This window comes from Helianthus annuus, chromosome 13 (genome assembly GCF_002127325.2).
Source record: "Helianthus annuus cultivar XRQ/B chromosome 13, HanXRQr2.0-SUNRISE, whole genome shotgun sequence".
NCBI classification, from domain to species: domain Eukaryota; kingdom Viridiplantae; phylum Streptophyta; class Magnoliopsida; order Asterales; family Asteraceae; genus Helianthus; species Helianthus annuus.
In genome coordinates this window covers 73,416,234-73,434,012 of record NC_035445.2, presented here as the reverse complement: position 1 = coordinate 73,434,012, position 17,779 = coordinate 73,416,234, and the positions used below count along the sequence as shown (strand labels likewise).

At 36.4% G+C, this 17,779-nt stretch overlaps 1 protein-coding gene across 1 annotated transcript; it reads left to right on the top strand.

Annotated features, from left to right (window-relative positions):
* Positions 1 to 8,989: 8,989 nt before the first annotated feature.
* On the top strand, positions 8,990 to 15,079 carry LOC110874056 (B3 domain-containing protein At2g36080). The gene is made up of 4 exons (XM_022122993.2): positions 8,990 to 9,615; positions 10,810 to 10,994; positions 14,707 to 14,782; positions 14,922 to 15,079. Exons 1-3 carry the CDS (start codon positions 9,126 to 9,128, stop codon positions 14,713 to 14,715), a joined length of 684 nt encoding a protein of 227 aa, XP_021978685.1. The 5' UTR covers positions 8,990 to 9,125; the 3' UTR covers positions 14,716 to 14,782; positions 14,922 to 15,079.
* Positions 15,080 to 17,779: the final 2,700 nt, after the last annotated feature.

Sequence of the window (17,779 nt, the reverse complement as noted above, 5' to 3'; positions counted from 1 at the left end):
CGGTAGATGTAGTGGTCTTACAGTGATAGAAAAACAGAGTACAATAACCAACATCCCGTTACCCATGCATTCCTCATCGGAACGTTACCCGTTAACCCTTCACTGGGATCCATGCTTGAGAAAAGAGCAATGAACTCACCTTTGTTTTGCTCGGCAAGATTAAATATCTTGTTTATCAGTTGAACAAACACGCCCTAAAAGGATTACCGATAACAGTCAATTTTACGCGCACATAAACCACAACTTACTCGTACAATTACTTCACATATTCATCGTTCCATAAAACACATGTATTGAACATATAACGCACACATATAGTTCACGTTGTAACCGTTAATCCATTCACATGTAGTAGCTCAACTTAAATCATATACACCCAGTTTATTCACAACCATCAAACATCACAACTAAACACCAAGAACCCCTTATCCCTTAATCATGTCATTTGTTACATATCCACTGATGTTCGGCCCCATAATTCCCACATTTATAAAACATCTAACCACTTTGTCAATCAAAATTACACATACACAATACTCGGACCTATTCATCATCGCACCACACCTTTCCCACATGTATTTAACACATGTCAGGAATTTCTTGGATGAATTGATAAAAGTGGTTTGCTATGACAGGCTTATTCACGTGCAGTTCAGGTTGCATGTGATCATAATGGTTGTCAACCACTATATATATATCATTGAGTATACAACAACCCCCCTATTGGACCTTTTGATCGGCAACCCCCCCTATTGGACCTTTTAACCTACCAATAGATCAATTCTTTATGATATTCTTAAATCTCATACATTAACATTAACATATATAGCCATAATACAACCACATCATCTGCAACAATCATGGTTTCAACGTATTTGCGGTCCGCCAATTTCCTTAATCCTTACCGAATAGTTAGCGTATGATAACAGATCAAAAACATCAATACCATCTAGAAAGTAACAAAACTGTTCTTGCCAATCGATCATCATAAAGTCACAAACAAGGTTTAGCATACTATCTAGCAATTCTTAGACTAGTATTATAATTCAGTCGTACATAAAATCATGAAATCAATTATGCATGCAGCCGTGATTAATGAATCAACTACAGAAGCATACTAACCTGAGATTATAGAGACACTAGTATGCAAGCATGCGATGGGTATGGCTTCGAAGGAGAGAAGAAAGGCCACGAAGATGGTGGAACGATGGGTTGAAGAAGGGAAACTGCCGTCGATGTAATATAAGGGGCTAGGGTTTACAAGTGTTTGTGAAATCTAGTGCATGATATACGTGAATAATGGAGGCTCCTGGCCTGGTTTGGCGTCGGCAGAGAAGAGAAGAGAGGGAGCAGGTATCGCAAGTTAGGGTTGTGCGCTGGATATTGGATAATGGTGTCATGCAAGTTTACGTAACATATAAAGAGGAAACTTAGGTGGGGCGGTTTTGGGATTATAGTGGGCCAAGGATACTTGAGGGGTTTGGGCTCATTAGTCAGTCTAGACAACAACCATGAAAGAATTTGGGCCGGTTCCCTTTCTTCAACAAACCGAACACAAACAATAATTGGGCCGGTGGGTTTGTTTTGACGAACATGATGTATGGGCCTAACCCGTTAAAGAGTATACGGGGCTTGCTCAGGCTTGCTAAAGCCCATAAGGTCCGATTGTCACGTACATCAAGTGGGTTGGTTATGTGAGGTCCAACAAATGATTTCGAGTGCATGCCGAATAAATGAATTTGTGGGATCGCGAATTACGGGTTGTCACATCATCCCCAACTTGAAGGAAATTTCGTCCCGAAATTGGCGAGCGTCAAATGCGAGAGAAACGAGGTGAGAAATCAGGATTGTTGTGGGTTCTGCTCAGTTGTGGCATCATTTCCCACTTGAAGAGGAATCTCGCCCCGAAATTTAGCAAACAGTCACTGAGGGAGCTAGTTTTGTTAAGCGTTTTCGCGGGGTGTCACATCATCCCCAACTTGAAAGAAATTTTCGTCCCGAAAATTGATCTAAAACAATGGTTTGAAGTAAATTCCGACGAACTCGATCTATAGATATTTTACAACGCCTGGGGGGCTAATCTTGTGATCAGTGGAAATCATGGTATGGTGGTTAGCGTGTTGTTATATCAGTTGCCACTCAATGAAACAGGGAATTAATGAGGTTCGTACAAAGGATCGAGCGAAACAGGGATCCATTAAACATCTGAAGGATTTGGCCAGCAAATTTGCTGTCTAGAAGTAATTTCTGGTAGTGGTGCATGGCAGCATGACACAACAGGGAGGCTCGTTACATTGCGGTCGCGCGAGTGTATCATTTGTTCAAAACAGAGGTTGGGTGGGTAAGGGTTAGTGTTGCAAAACGACAAACGCGTGTAACTGTGACTGCTTCACTTCTAGCGGCGATGACAAGTGAAAGTGATAAGGTTCGTCTACAGGGATGCGTGGGTATAGTTCTCCTAATCTCGTGTTCGTTCGGAAGTTCCATCTAGCGATGCCATCATATGATTATTATACCAAGCTGTGATAGTATTTAGCAAACCTAAGGGATTTCTGTTTATTATACCAAGCATACGATCTTAACATCCAGCATCAAAACAACTATCCTATAATTCACGAACCAAACTTAAGATCACCATTTACTTTCGCATATATTCTAACCGGTTTCTCACAAGACCAGTTACACCAATTCCATACGCATGACACATTAGATCAGTCATCATATCACATAAGATCATCTTATAAATTCCTCATGGCTGTGGGTGGTTTCAAAGCACATATACAACAAAATCATGCAAGGGTTATCGGGACATGATATGCATATAAAGCAAGATCAAGAAATCAGGTTATTAACCACGACACTAACCCTATTCAATCAATGCACAAGGATTCACATATTATCACACGATCAATCAATCATATATGAAAATCACACCTTCAATATCACATATGAACAATACCATACAACGATGAATATTGCAGGCAGGAATCAAGAATTACTAACCAAAACCAGTCACACGATAACATTTTATCATTACTGAGTTCTATGCCCTAAACATCATGGTTCTCATTCATCAAGCGACATGCTCACATGATAACAGAACACAAATCACGCACACACCATGTATAACACAATTAAGTACACAACCATAGTTAACTATGATGGAACACTAACCCGACAAACGACACACGGCGACCCGTTAACACGCAAGAAAGGGTTGCGACTAGGCTGGCTTTTCTTGATGGTGTCGTCGACCTCAGGGGGAAGGGGGTTTCGGTAGAGATGAGGTTACCGTCCAAGATTGAGAAAGATAGAGTTTGTTTTGGTAGCTTAGGGATTATGAAATATCAATACATAATTAGTATTCGTATACAAAAAGGTTTAATGTTGGGCCAAGCTAATGAAAGGGTGATGGGTGGGCCGAAGGGTAATGGATAGCATGCATAAATAACCTGGGCTGGGTCATTAATGTGTGGTGGCCCAAATACTCAAGAAAAAAACAACAAGTGCGGTGGCCCAAATATATTAACATGTAACGTTTAACAAAAGTCACGTATAATAAAGGTTCATACTTAATAAGGTTAACACACGTTTAGGTTTAAGTTCAAACTAATCTGAAATTGCATAAGGTCAAACTGAAATTCCGCCTAACGGTGTGGAAGTAAACCAACTCACCCTTCAGGAGGCAAGTCAGAATATCCATAGATAAGTGGAAGACACTCGATCTTCTTTTCTTAAAGCGGCAAATCGGTGACAAGAGTTAGTATGGCAGGGTAGCCCTTCCGTAGACACTTCCGGGCTTTCATGACAGTGACAATGCCAACAACGGCACCACTACGATGATCTTAAACTGATAAGGATTCCCAACTGGGGGGAGGGGACGCACGATTTTCCGATTGCAGAGAATTTTCCGCTGGATACCTAGATAACCAAGTCCATGTCAACGACCATGTCAAAACTTACAAGAGTGTCGCATCAACCGATAGACACCGGGTAGTACAAGGCCAGCGAGAGGTTTACCATAATTAAGGTAACTGTAGTGGAGTCGAAGATGGGACTCTTGTGGTGCAAAGAAAAGAAAAGAGGTAAGGTGACAACTCAGCACAAGAAATACCCTTTAAACGATAAAATAAGAACCCATTCAAATTAAACCATATAAGTCACTACATCGAATATTCGCAAAAGTTTTAATCACCATCATTGTTTATACGAAAACAACTGAAAGAAAAATAACTAGATAAACGATTGAAAAACGAGTCAGTCGTCCACGTCACCATCCCCGAGGTCACTACCATCATCATCGTCCCCGTCATTATCTGAATCCTCCTCTGGCTCTTCTTCCTCCTCTTCCGGATCTTCTTCCTCCTCTTCGGGTTCTTCATCAGACCCTTCCGCCTCTGGTTCGGGAGGTGCCGGGACTGGGGCTGGCTCGGGTTCAGGTGCGAAGCGGGCTTCCTCCAAGTGATGGACCCTCCAATCTATCATACCTATCTTTTGGGCCTGCGAGTTAAGCATTTCATGATCCAATCGAGCGTCTCTCAGTATCAGACCCTGTACCTCACGCCCTTTTAGGGCTTCTGCCTTCAAGTCATTAGTCCTCCTAATAAGTTCCTGTATCTGCTTCTCTTGAGCTTCCAATCGCCCTCCTTGGGTATCAACCTTTCTTAGTAACTTCTGATTCTGCTCCATTAAGACTTGGTTTTGTTCTATTAGAATCTGGTTATAATCTCGGAGGGCCTTACTCACTGCCGACTCGGCCTGAGCGCTGAGGGGGTTAACTGGTAGTGCATGCGTAGGTCGGGAGGACGACTCCCCGCCCTGCGCGAGTCTCTTCCTATAAGCAGCACGCGTCTCCATCTGACGCGGGGGTGAGTCGGTATCAGCGGGTGCCTTCCCTGGCGCCCGGGATTGGTCGGAAGATGCAGACGATGTAGACATACCTGTCGAGTTGACGACGTAACGCAAGTTAAACGAGAGAATGCACACTCACAACGTTCCAAAAGAGGGTATTAACGCACAAAGAGAAAAATGACAGAAAGAATAAGCACACAAGGTTTCAATCAATAGTTGCTAGTCCGTTTCCTCGTCCACTCATGTTCCTATATATGGAAATGAACTAAGTTAGGGGTCGAAAACGAGGAAAGTGTTTAGGTTTATCACGTTTAGAACGATTAACTACCATGTTCCTACATAAACAGGGAAGAACCCCTCTTACACTCGTTAAGCCTCATTGGGATTTGCATGCACCACGCGTTATTATTATGTGTGCACCCATGATAATAAGGCGGTTTGCATGCTCCTCTCGATGCTTCTTAACTTATGTTTGAAGTTTCTCCCGCCCCAATCAACACAAAACAAGCAATGCCAACAAGTTTAGAATTTACTAAATGCAAGTGTTATGTTGCACTATCAATGTGTCGTGATGCCTACCATGTCATATCGTGCATGCTATAAATATAGTTACGTTTACTAGGCATACAAAGCATAAGCTAAGGAGGAACGAACCTTGCAGTCTGAAGCTGAGTGTCATGGTCATCGTTTGGATCAATTCGGTTATAGTCTGGTTTTATGAAAACATTTTTAAAACCGAGTTCTCTATAACCTGGCTCTGATACCAAACTGTCACACCCCCAAATAACCACCTAGGGCGTGTCCCTATTGGAGGTGTAACGACCCAACAAAGAGCCACCAATCATATCAAACACGAGTTATAAAGTATTGAAATTCCCAATTGAAATAAATGTACGTTGAAAAGTTAAACCAAAACCAAAGTGATGAGCGGAAGCATAAAAGTATAAATGTGTCTAAACCCAATTAATATAAATGTTTATCATGACCATAACCACTCCAGCAGCATCAGACAGCAAGTTCCCAAGTTCCTTCCGTGATTACCTACAAGCATGTAAACAAGTGTGTCAGACTACGCTGGTGAGTTCAAGGTTTGTGTTTGTTTACCAAGTTGCGTTACCGATCATGTGAGTAAAACAGTTTACAAAACGATATGTTGTTTGTTGTTAAGATGTTTGATGTTTCGATGTTGTTATTACTCGAGTACCGAATGGCCAGATGATATGTGATTGCCAACCCCAATGCCTCTATCAAAGCATTGGTCATGTTTTAAGGTAATTAGTTCACGCCCGTTCCCCTTGAACGTCGTGAGGGTGCCAAACCTAATAGCGCTATCAACTAATAACCCCCGTTGCCCTACAAGCAACGTGCCGGTAGATGTAGTGGTCTTACAGTGATAGAAAAACAGAGTACAATAACCAACATCCCGTTACCCATGCATTCCTCATCGGAACGTTACCCGTTAACCCTTCACTGGGATCCATGCTTGAGAAAAGAGCAATGAACTCACCTTTGTTTTGCTCGGCAAGATTAAATATCTTGTTTATCAGTTGAACAAACACGCCCTAAAAGGATTACCGATAACAGTCAATTTTACGCGCACATAAACCACAACTTACTCGTACAATTACTTCACATATTCATCGTTCCATAAAACACATGTATTGAACATATAACGCACACATATAGTTCACGTTGTAACCGTTAATCCATTCACATGTAGTAGCTCAACTTAAATCATATACACCCAGTTTATTCACAACCATCAAACATCACAACTAAACACCAAGAACCCCTTATCCCTTAATCATGTCATTTGTTACATATCCACTGATGTTCGGCCCCATAATTCCCACATTTATAAAACATCTAACCACTTTGTCAATCAAAATTACACATACACAATACTCGGACCTATTCATCATCGCACCACACCTTTCCCACATGTATTTAACACATGTCAGGAATTTCTTGGATGAATTGATAAAAGTGGTTTGCTATGACAGGCTTATTCACGTGCAGTTCAGGTTGCATGTGATCATAATGGTTGTCAACCACTATATATATATCATTGAGTATACAACAACCCCCCTATTGGACCTTTTGATCGGCAACCCCCCCTATTGGACCTTTTAACCTACCAATAGATCAATTCTTTATGATATTCTTAAATCTCATACATTAACATTAACATATATAGCCATAATACAACCACATCATCTGCAACAATCATGGTTTCAACGTATTTGCGGTCCGCCAATTTCCTTAATCCTTACCTAATAGTTAGCGTATGATAACAGATCAAATCCATCAATACCATCTAGAAAGTAACAAAACTGTTCTTGCCAATCGATCATCATAAAGTCACAAACAAGGTTTAGCATACTATCTAGCAATTCTTAGACTAGTATTATAATTCAGTCGTACATAAAATCATGAAATCAATTATGCATGCAGCCGTGATTAATGAATCAACTACAGAAGCATACTAACCTGAGATTATAGAGACACGAGTATGCAAGCATGCGATGGGTATGGCTTCGAAGGAGAGAAGAAAGGCCACGAAGATGGTGGAACGATGGGTTGAAGAAGGGAAACTGTCGTCGATGTAATATAAGGGGCTAGGGTTTACAAGTGTTTGTGAAATCTAGTGCATGATATACGTGAATAATGGAGGCTCCTGGCCTGGTTTGGCGTCGGCAGAGAAGAGAAGAGAGGGAGCAGGTATCGCAAGTTAGGGTTGTGCGCTGGATATTGGATAATGGTGTCATGCAAGTTTACGTAACATATAAAGAGGAAACTTAGGTGGGGCGGTTTTGGGATTATAGTGGGCCAAGGATACTTGAGGGGTTTGGGCTCATTAGTCAGTCTAGACAACAACCATGAAAGAATTTGGGCCGGTTCCCTTTCTTCAACAAACCGAACACAAACAATAATTGGGCCGGTGGGTTTGTTTTGACGAACATGATGTATGGGCCTAACCCGTTAAAGAGTATACGGGGCTTGCTCAGGCTTGCTAAAGCCCATAAGGTCCGATTGTCACGTACATCAAGTGGGTTGGTTATGTGAGGTCCAACAAATGATTTCGAGTGCATGCCGAATAAATGAATTTGTGGGATCGCGAATTACGGGTTGTCACATCATCTACCTATATATATATATATATATATATATATATATATATATATATATATATATAGTGGAGAGTTCAAATGAGAAGAAAATTTGTGTAAGAAGAAAAAAGAATAAATTTCAACCAATAAAAATGCTTTATTTACTTCATTTAATATAAGTATTTAATATTACTATAAGGGTATATTGGTAAATCTACATAGGTCATTAATTTGTAGTCTTTCTTTTTAATAGTTAACTACATTAAATTTTTTGTAACTTATCTTCAAAATATATATTTTTTCAAAAAAATAAAATGAAATAATTTAAAGTGAATGATAAATTACGAGTTGTGTAGGACAAATTACGAGTTGTGTAGGATAAATATCAACGTGTAGGATGAATTTCGAAATATGTAAGATAACTTTTGATGTGTGTAGGCAAAAAAAACTTAGTGTGGAGAATAATAGTCTTTATGACTAATTAATTAGTCAAAAATGATAATAAATGAGATAAGTGAAAAAACTATTTAATGTTTTACAAAATTACCCTTTATTCTTTTTCTTCTCAATTAAGTTTTCTTCTCAAAATAACATTCTCATATATATATATATATAGAGTGGGGTTCTAGAGTGGACACTATTGTATTTATAGAAAAAGTGTATCGTACAATTATCCTTAATGTACATTACGTACACGATTAGAAATCACACGTTATAAATAAAACGGGTGCATAAAATTTTCAATATCGCATGTTGGTGTGAAAACACAATTCGCATGTCGGAATGAAAACACAATTCGCATGTGGGTGTGTATCAGAAATCGCATGGTATATTGTGTATATCAATTTCGCATGTTATATATTTTCTTACAAATCGCATGTTGATGAATGAAATCGCACGTTGAAAATACATCACGTACGCAATGTTCGTTAAGCCATTTTGTACGTTAACCTGCCCCCTTCTCTCTCTATATATACTAAAATGTACTCTCTATATGGGCCCACACACAGTACACCGTCGTTTAAAGACAAACTAAAATAAGACTATTTCTCTTTTCACTGTTCATTCCCATGCTACAAAACTCCTTCACTCCTATCTCTTATTACTTACTTCCACTCTCCATCACCATCACCATCACCATCATCATCATCATCATCATCATCAATGGCAACCCAAACTAACCACCGTCGTCAACCACCGTATTCCACCAACCACCACCACCAACATTCCGACATCCAACACATGTTTGAAAAACCTTTGACTCCAAGCGACGTAGGCAAACTAAACCGCCTCGTCATCCCCAAACAACACGCCGAAAACTACTTCCCACTTGCCGACCAACAAAAAGGTTTGGTACTATGTTTCGAGGACGAGACCGGAACCGTGTGGCGCTTCCGCTACTCGTATTGGAACAGTAGTCAAAGCTATGTGTTGACCAAGGGTTGGAGCCGGTTTGTTAAGGACAAACGGTTGGATGCTGGGGATGTTGTGTTGTTTCATCGCCATGTTGTGGAAAATGATAGGATGTTTATTGGGTGGAGACGCCGGAATGCGGTGGTGCCGGCTCATGATAGCGTGGTGGCTCCTGGTGGTGCTCATGTTAGTGAGTGGAGTAATTATCCTGTGCAGTATTTGAACCAAGGTCTTCATGCAGGTAATATTATTGTTATTTGTTTATTTAATGACAAAGAATTTCACAATTTCACGTGTAAACCCATCCTGCTCAGGGTTATGTCACTGTACTTCCTGAAGCATGGAAACCGGATGAAATTTGTAAACATTCGCCCCCTGTCAGGTTCGAACCCGGGATTAAAGCCCCAATTCGTCCCTTCACCCATATGTCCCTTGAAAATAACCAAAGCAGAATCGAACCTACCTCTCCACTAAGAAGGGTAGGCCTTTTTGACCACTCGACCAATATTTGAGGATAGATTTAGGTTTTATATAAGACTCTTAAAATTAGTAAGAATATGAAGTATGTTACATCTTTCACATGCAAGAATCTTAAAATTAGTAAGAATATGAAGTATGTTACATCATTCACATTCATTAGGTCAATGGGTGTAATTATATTCAAGAATCTTAAAATTAGTAAGAATATGAAGTATGTTACATCATTCACATGCAAGAATCTTAAAATTAGTAAGAATATGAAGTATGTTACATCATTCACATTCATTAGGTCAATGGGTGTAATTATATTCAAGAATTTTAAAATTAGTAAGAATATGAAGTATATTACATCATTCATATTCACAGGGCTGTCTCTAAGAATTCATATACCCTGTTCGAGCTTGAAAAAAATGTGCGCTTCCGTAATGTTTTGTTATTATTATTATTTTTTTTTAATAAATGTCTTCGACTCACTAAATCAAATGGATATTGGGCTAACTTCTAAACCATAAAAATTGTTTTGTAAATGAGCCAATCTTGGATTTGGTATGGGTACGCTATTTAAAAAAAATTAACATGTATATATATATCGCATTTAAGAAAAAACACGTGCCCCTTGAAATCACGGATCCTATGTGGTGGTCCTCCCCGCACACCCTCATTAGGTCAATGGGTGTAATTATAGTCACATTTACAATTACTAAAAATATAATGACATAATAATTCTATAAATCGAGCTCAATTATCATACAATATTGTTTGTTTTGCTTTGCGTGAGTTCACGGATTTGTTTTAGTTGGCCTTGTGAAGGCTTCTCAGAAAGTTATCTATCGTGAATTTGCAACTACCAAAAAGCAGTTAATTATAAAAAAAAAAAAAAAAAATTCTCTTCTCATCCACAACCAATGAGTTCAAAACGCGTTAATAATATTTTCTTTATGAAATGGAATTGCAGGAGAGACGTATGAAAATGTGGATACTTACCAAAGAGGAGTGGTAGCAACAAGACGATTGAGGTTGTTTGGGGTGAACCTAGAGTGCCCAGACGATTCAGAGCCATCAATGTCATATGGTTCGAACCAGGGTGGTCAATCAGACCATCAATATAACTTCAGTTCCAACAATTCGCATCAAGACATGGTTAGTTATATTTTCATGTTCATTTTATTTTTTAAGACAACTTAATTATATATTATTATTATATATATAAATTTTATATACTTGTTAATAGTCGTGACAATGAGAACGACAAAACCAAGGATTAAATTAAATTAGTGTTTTAGGTTTTTTACTATTATAATATATTAAGTTAAAATTTATGTTAGTTTAGAATATTATCTCTACTTTTGCAATTATTATATTATTTTTTCCATGTGTTTTTGGGATGATTAATACACAAGTCAGGATTTTGTTGCCTCCTCATATGGGACAAATATATTTTTATGTATATCTTAAAGATAGATTATATACACACCGTTGTTCATTTTGAGTTTTTAATTCAAACTTTTTGGTCGGTCAAAAGCTAATTGCCAAATTGGGAAAACACACACACAGCTGATAACATCTGTTTTTTTTTCTTTACTATCGGATGTCACCAACCACATTATTTTTCTTAATTAACATAACGAAAATACAAAAAAAAAAAATAAATACTCAAAATACAAAAAAAAAAAAAAACTCAAAATACATAAAAAATCATTTTTTGGAAAGTTGATGCATCTAGGTGTGTTCATTGGCTTGGTTTATAATTTATTGGTTTATTCGGTTTTCAAAATTTTATACCCCAAATCAAAAACCAAATCAAACCAAATTAGGAATATGCAAACCAAACTAAATTCAATTCGGTTTGGTTTCGTTTCGTTTAGAAACCATATAAACCAAATAAACCAAATTCAATCAAATTATATCTAAGTACTTTTTTTTCTAAGTTATATTTATCTTTGTGTTCTAACTTCCTAACATCAAATCAACAACAATTTAAACCAAACAATATATAAATAAAAGACATAGCAAATAAAACAAACATATCCATATTAGTCGTACACACAATCACAAAATTAAAACTTTAAAACATAGATCATAGAAATTATAAATAGTCAACAAGTCTACTGGCACAAAATATAAATAATCTTCAAACCATAGGGATACATATACTTATATATTAAATTTAGTATTTTGGGCTAATAAATTGTATATAGTTTATTAAACATTATTATTTTTATTTAATCTTTCTATACTAATAAATGTAAATCTTTTTTGGATATGTGTCACTTTCTGCTGCTTTCTCGCATCATTTTCCTATTTATCTCTCGTATTAAATAATAATAATAATACTTTTAAATAAAAATATTAGATAAGAATAAATATTTAGATAAGGATAAACATTTGTTTTTATTATGATCATAATAATAATAATAATTTTAAACAAAAACTTAGATAAGAATATAAACGTTTATTTTTAGGCAAATTGGATTTAAATAATCCCAACTTGCTCAATTTGGCCGATAATAATCCCAACTCAGTTATTGGCCGATAATAATCTGAACTGGTCCACTTTTGGCCGATAATAGTCCGGCGTTAAAAATAGCTTAACGGAGTTAAGCTTTTTTCCGAATTACAAACCGATGTTTTATGGATTTTGATCAGAACGAGGATACGATTCGATTTATGTAAAACTTACCTCGAAACGGTGCTTCAAACAACTTGATTTTTGTTATTGGAAGTTTAAACACCCGAATTGAAACACCGTTTTCGTCGTTTGGAGCAGTATTTCGAGGTAAATTTTATATCAATCAACTCGTATCCTCGTTCTGATCAAAATCCATAAAACATTGGTTTGTAATTCGGAAAAAAAACTTAACTCCGTTAAGCTATTTCTAATGACGGACTATTATCGGCCAAAAGCGGATCAGTTAGGATTATTATCGGCCAATTACTGAGTTGGGATTATTATCGGCCATATTGAGCAAGTTGGGATTATTTAAATCCAATTTCCCTTATTTTTATTATGATCACATTAAATAATAATAATAATTTTAAACAAAAAATAATTAAGAATACATATTTAACAAAGTAAAATGTTATAAGAATTAAATAGTACATTAAAGTTCATTTTTAAAAGATAAATCTTGACAAATGTATGTGTTAACATATGACATTATATTTTATTTTATTAAACACGTGCAATGTATGACTTTTTAAAAGATATATCTTTGTTATTATTTATTATATAAAATTACATTTATGCAAAATAAAAAAAAAACAAAGTAAAATGTTATAATAAGTAAATAGTACATCATTTAACATATGACATTATATTTTATGCAACCCGTGTAATACAAAGGGTTTTAACCTAATAATTAATTATATTAACGGTTTATTCGGTTAATATTAATAAACCGAATAAACCAAATAAAAAAATGTGGATCCAAAAACCGAATCAAAAACCATATTCACAATTCGGTTTCAGTTAGAAACCAAACCAAAAACCAAATTTGTTGTTCGGACCGGTTTATTTGGTTATGATTACGGTTCGGTTTACGGTTTTTATTTGATTACGGTTTTTTCTGAACACCCCTAGATGCATCAATAAATAAAAGTATTTTAAATCAATAGATACAACAAAAGATGTCAAGTTAGATATACTTTTAGATACTTGTCTTATATTTTTACATATTTTTATGCATTTAATTGACAACACATACATGAGTCCAACCTTAACAAAATGTATAAACTACTGTTCCTAATGTATCTATTCCTGATTCAGTACTTTAATCTGACTTAATTTGTTTCTATTAGTTAACGTTTGGAGTGATATCTGATGCATGTGAATCAAATTGTTTTGTATTAATGTACTGTGGTGTGAACTTCACTAGCTGAAGGACGGTGAATAATATCAAATATTATTATTATTATTTACATAAAAAGATACTGAATGTAACATATACTTTATATAGATTTAATACACACTCATATATGATCTTTTAATAAAGAATCAGTTTTAGTTTTAAGTAAAGAATTATGAATTTATAAAAATAACCTAACTATCTGTTTACTACTGATCACATACACTTCTTAATAACATAAACTTGCTTTTTCTTATATGTTTTTATATAGATATAGATATCCTTGCAGTACTACAAAACGAGACATTTATGCAGTGGCGGATCCAGGATTTTTTTCACCGGGTTCCTTTTGCTAGATTTTCACTGATTCTCACTATTTTTTTTCTAAATCATATAAAATTTCCACTATTTTTTTCATTTTTTTCCAAACCGAGGAGGTTCCTGGGAACCCCCAAAACACCCCTGGATCCGCCACTGCATTTATGATGAATCTGCAAACGTCTCAAAATTAGCGACGTATTTAGTTTATCGCAAGTTAGCGACAAATTTTGTTTTCGTCGCCATTTTTGCGATGAACTTCTTTGTCTAACATAGCACTAGTTGATCAAACTAAACCATACATCCCTAAACATATCAATAATTTGTCAATTATGATTAGTATCGGTCATATGTAGGGGCGGACCCAAGTGAAGGGGTGGGGGGCGCCCCCCTTAAAAAAATTGTGTGCTTTACAGGTAAAAATTTCAATCGACACCAATAAAAGTTTGGTTGAATCCCTCGTTTGTATCCCTAGAAAATAAATCATGGGTCCGCCTCCAGTTGTAGCTTAAGCTTCAAACATAAAATAAACCATGACATAACGTGTTACAACCTAATATTAATATGGCTCATTAGTCATTACAACTCAATCAATCTAACATATTAAGGCGTTATGTGACCCATAAACGATTAGTTGCTTACTTTTGTTTCAAAAAGTTACTGACTTCTAGGTGTTATGTGCATTGTAGAGACATTGATCGTTGGCTAAAAGTTTTAGAAGACTACCTGAGCTCAAATATCCCCTCTATTCCAAAGCTTTATGTTGTAAGAATAGAATTATGATTTATACTTTTATAGTGTTTAAACCAAAAAGAACTTTTAATTATTTTGTTGCTAGACATTTACTATTCATACTTATTTTGACTAGTTGAGTTTTTGTTCTCTTATCTTCCACAATTTGTAGATTCCATCCGAGAGTTTCAAGTCATTAGCAAGCTCCAAGGTTTCCAAGTGGCAATGTAGGGAATGTTATGCATTTTCTTTTTTTCTTCTTTTATTAACAGTTGCGCAAACGTGTATATATTTATGAGATTTGTGGATATGTAGAAAATTTTGGTTTGATTTGTGAACTTGTAGAGGGCTTTTTTTTTTTTTTTTTTTTTTTTTGATTTCTGAATTTGTAGAAATTTATTTTTTGATATAACTTGTAGAAATTTTTGTCTCGCGAGGTCCAAGGGGTTTTGCCTTGCTGGGGTCTAGCTGCCATTTTTTGTAAGACCCTTTACATTCATTTACTATGTAATGTATTTAAAATGTCATTTTGTTCCAAAAATCATTCATGAACTGACATTTATAACGCATTCAAAACATTCAAACATCGTTTACCAAAGTTTAAAACATACTGTTATTTCAACACATCCTTAACTTGCTAAAAATATTTAACGATATTTACAGAAGTATAACAAAACATCACGTAGATGTTTAGTAATTAACAACATAGTTTCATTGTGGAAGCTTTATCATGTGTGCGTGTTCGGTTCTCTAACTATGCTTGATCCTTATCCGCAAGTCCGTTCCTTTACCTATGACCAAAAGTCATCAAAACATTAGTTATACGAGTTTATAACGTGGTTTAACAAGTCTACAATGTCAAAACACATCATAAAAAAATTTGCAGGTCTGTGATGTTGTCGCGGGGCGCGACCGAGGAAGCCAAGTCTGATGTAGCGCGTGAAACGGAAAAATGAAGATTACACGTTGATTCTGTGAATACCCGTGTAGTTCTTCCCCAACCCCCCAAATTGTAACCCCAAAGGCCACGGAATTTGAAGTGAAAAAAACTCTTTTCTCAAAATTCAATTCTGATTGTTCAAATGACTAGGGCAATACATAAATAGAGACAGAAATTCGAAATGGGCCTAAAAAAGACAACGGGCCAAACACAAACCCAAAAACAAAATGCCCAAATACTTGAAAAAACATAAAAATGGAAAAAACTAATAGAAATAAGCGTTTTTTCGGCCCGGACGATGACCCAAACCGCCGTAGGCGGTTTGTAGCAAGATAGAGCTTTTTCTCAGGTTCGAATCGCCTGGTCGCACGTCCCAAACGGACCCCCGTAGCCCAAGCTAGAGCCATTTTAGTGAGGCCCCTTTTGTTACGCGGTCCTGGGCCTCCAAATACAAAATAGCCCGTTCCTCCACACTTGGGCCCGCATCAAAGTCCTTCGCAGGCCGCGAGCTGCTCTCGCGTGTCGCGAGGGTGAAGAAGGACTCTGTCGCGTGGCGCGGGAGTCGCATATTTCCAGCAGATTTGTTTAAAAGTCCTGCATATCCCAGCTATGATATCTTTTACGAAAATGGACATAACTTATCCAATATTAATTCGAATTGGGTCACGTTCTTTCTACGTGATCGTAATTCGACCTTCTATAACATATAATCAAAATCTATTATCTTGATTTACAAATTTCTTAACTTTTAGGCTATTGGAATTATGATTATTTACCAATTATTCGACCCGTTCAGATCTTTGAATCATAAACTTAATATATGACTTCAAGCCTTCTATAAAAACAATATATGTCAACATACTTATATTTACGGCACATTATATGTAAGTTTATGTGTCGCTATCAAAGTGCATATCAAATATTTGAAATGTGTAACTTATTTAGCGACATCCATCGCCTTAACTCGCCAAAATTCATTACTTTGATGATTTTGACCCATTTGGTTTCGTTAACGAAATTCGTCGCCTTATTACAACCAGGCATGTATTATTCGAGTCATTTTGACCCGTTCAAACATTTAAGTGGAATCCACCACATTTACATTAGTACTTTATCGCTAATTCCTAGTTATTCTTATTCGGCTAATACAAACGAAATCCTCCGTTTTAGTAATAACCGGACATCATAACGATGTAATTACTATTCAAGCAACTAAACATAAAATTCCAACGAGAATTTACGAAGCGTATAGCTGCGTACCTTTAAAGCTTTCCTTTTAAGCGGTTATCCGTTCCGCCTTGCCCACTCGACGATCCACCCAAATTGCCTATAGAATTTAATTCGAATATATCGCTTAGAACTCATGGTTCAATATTCGACATACCATACTTTTAGTTAATCAATTAAGTGATGTCACACCCCAACCAATGGCGGAAACATCGGGATGAGACGAAGTGTGAAGATTGCTCGAGACATCATAACACTATTTGTGACAATAATTTAATAATCCAAGTTTCATTTCATAACTTCAACTAGTCAACATTACAAGAAATTCCAAATACAACAAGTTTAACCAATACAACATGATAACATAACAAAATTTGATACAACATATTCAACCCCAACGTCTATATGTGTATCTAGGCATCAACGCTACTTCTTTTATAGCATCATCATCAACCTGTAACATGTTTAAAATACAATTCAATGCAAAAGCAAAGGCGAGTATACAAGTTTGGTACGTACATAGCATAAGATAAAAAGTGTGAACAATTCCTCATGGCAAGCATATGATTCAAGATAAACATTAAATATGGCATGTGACTAACATATCAAACCAAGAAAACGCAATATGCTCAAGACATAACCTCAAGTTTACGGGCGGGTCGTTAATCCTATAGCGCTACATATGTCAAGGTTTGGCTCGTACGAAGTTAATGATAAGTTCAACACATAAGAATAACCCAAGTTTAAAGTATCAAGTCATCACGTATACAAGCATGTTATAGGAACGTTCATGTGTTTAACAAAGTGTTCATGTGTAAGTTAATAGGTAAACATGTTACACCCCAAAAGTGGTAAAAGTAAAA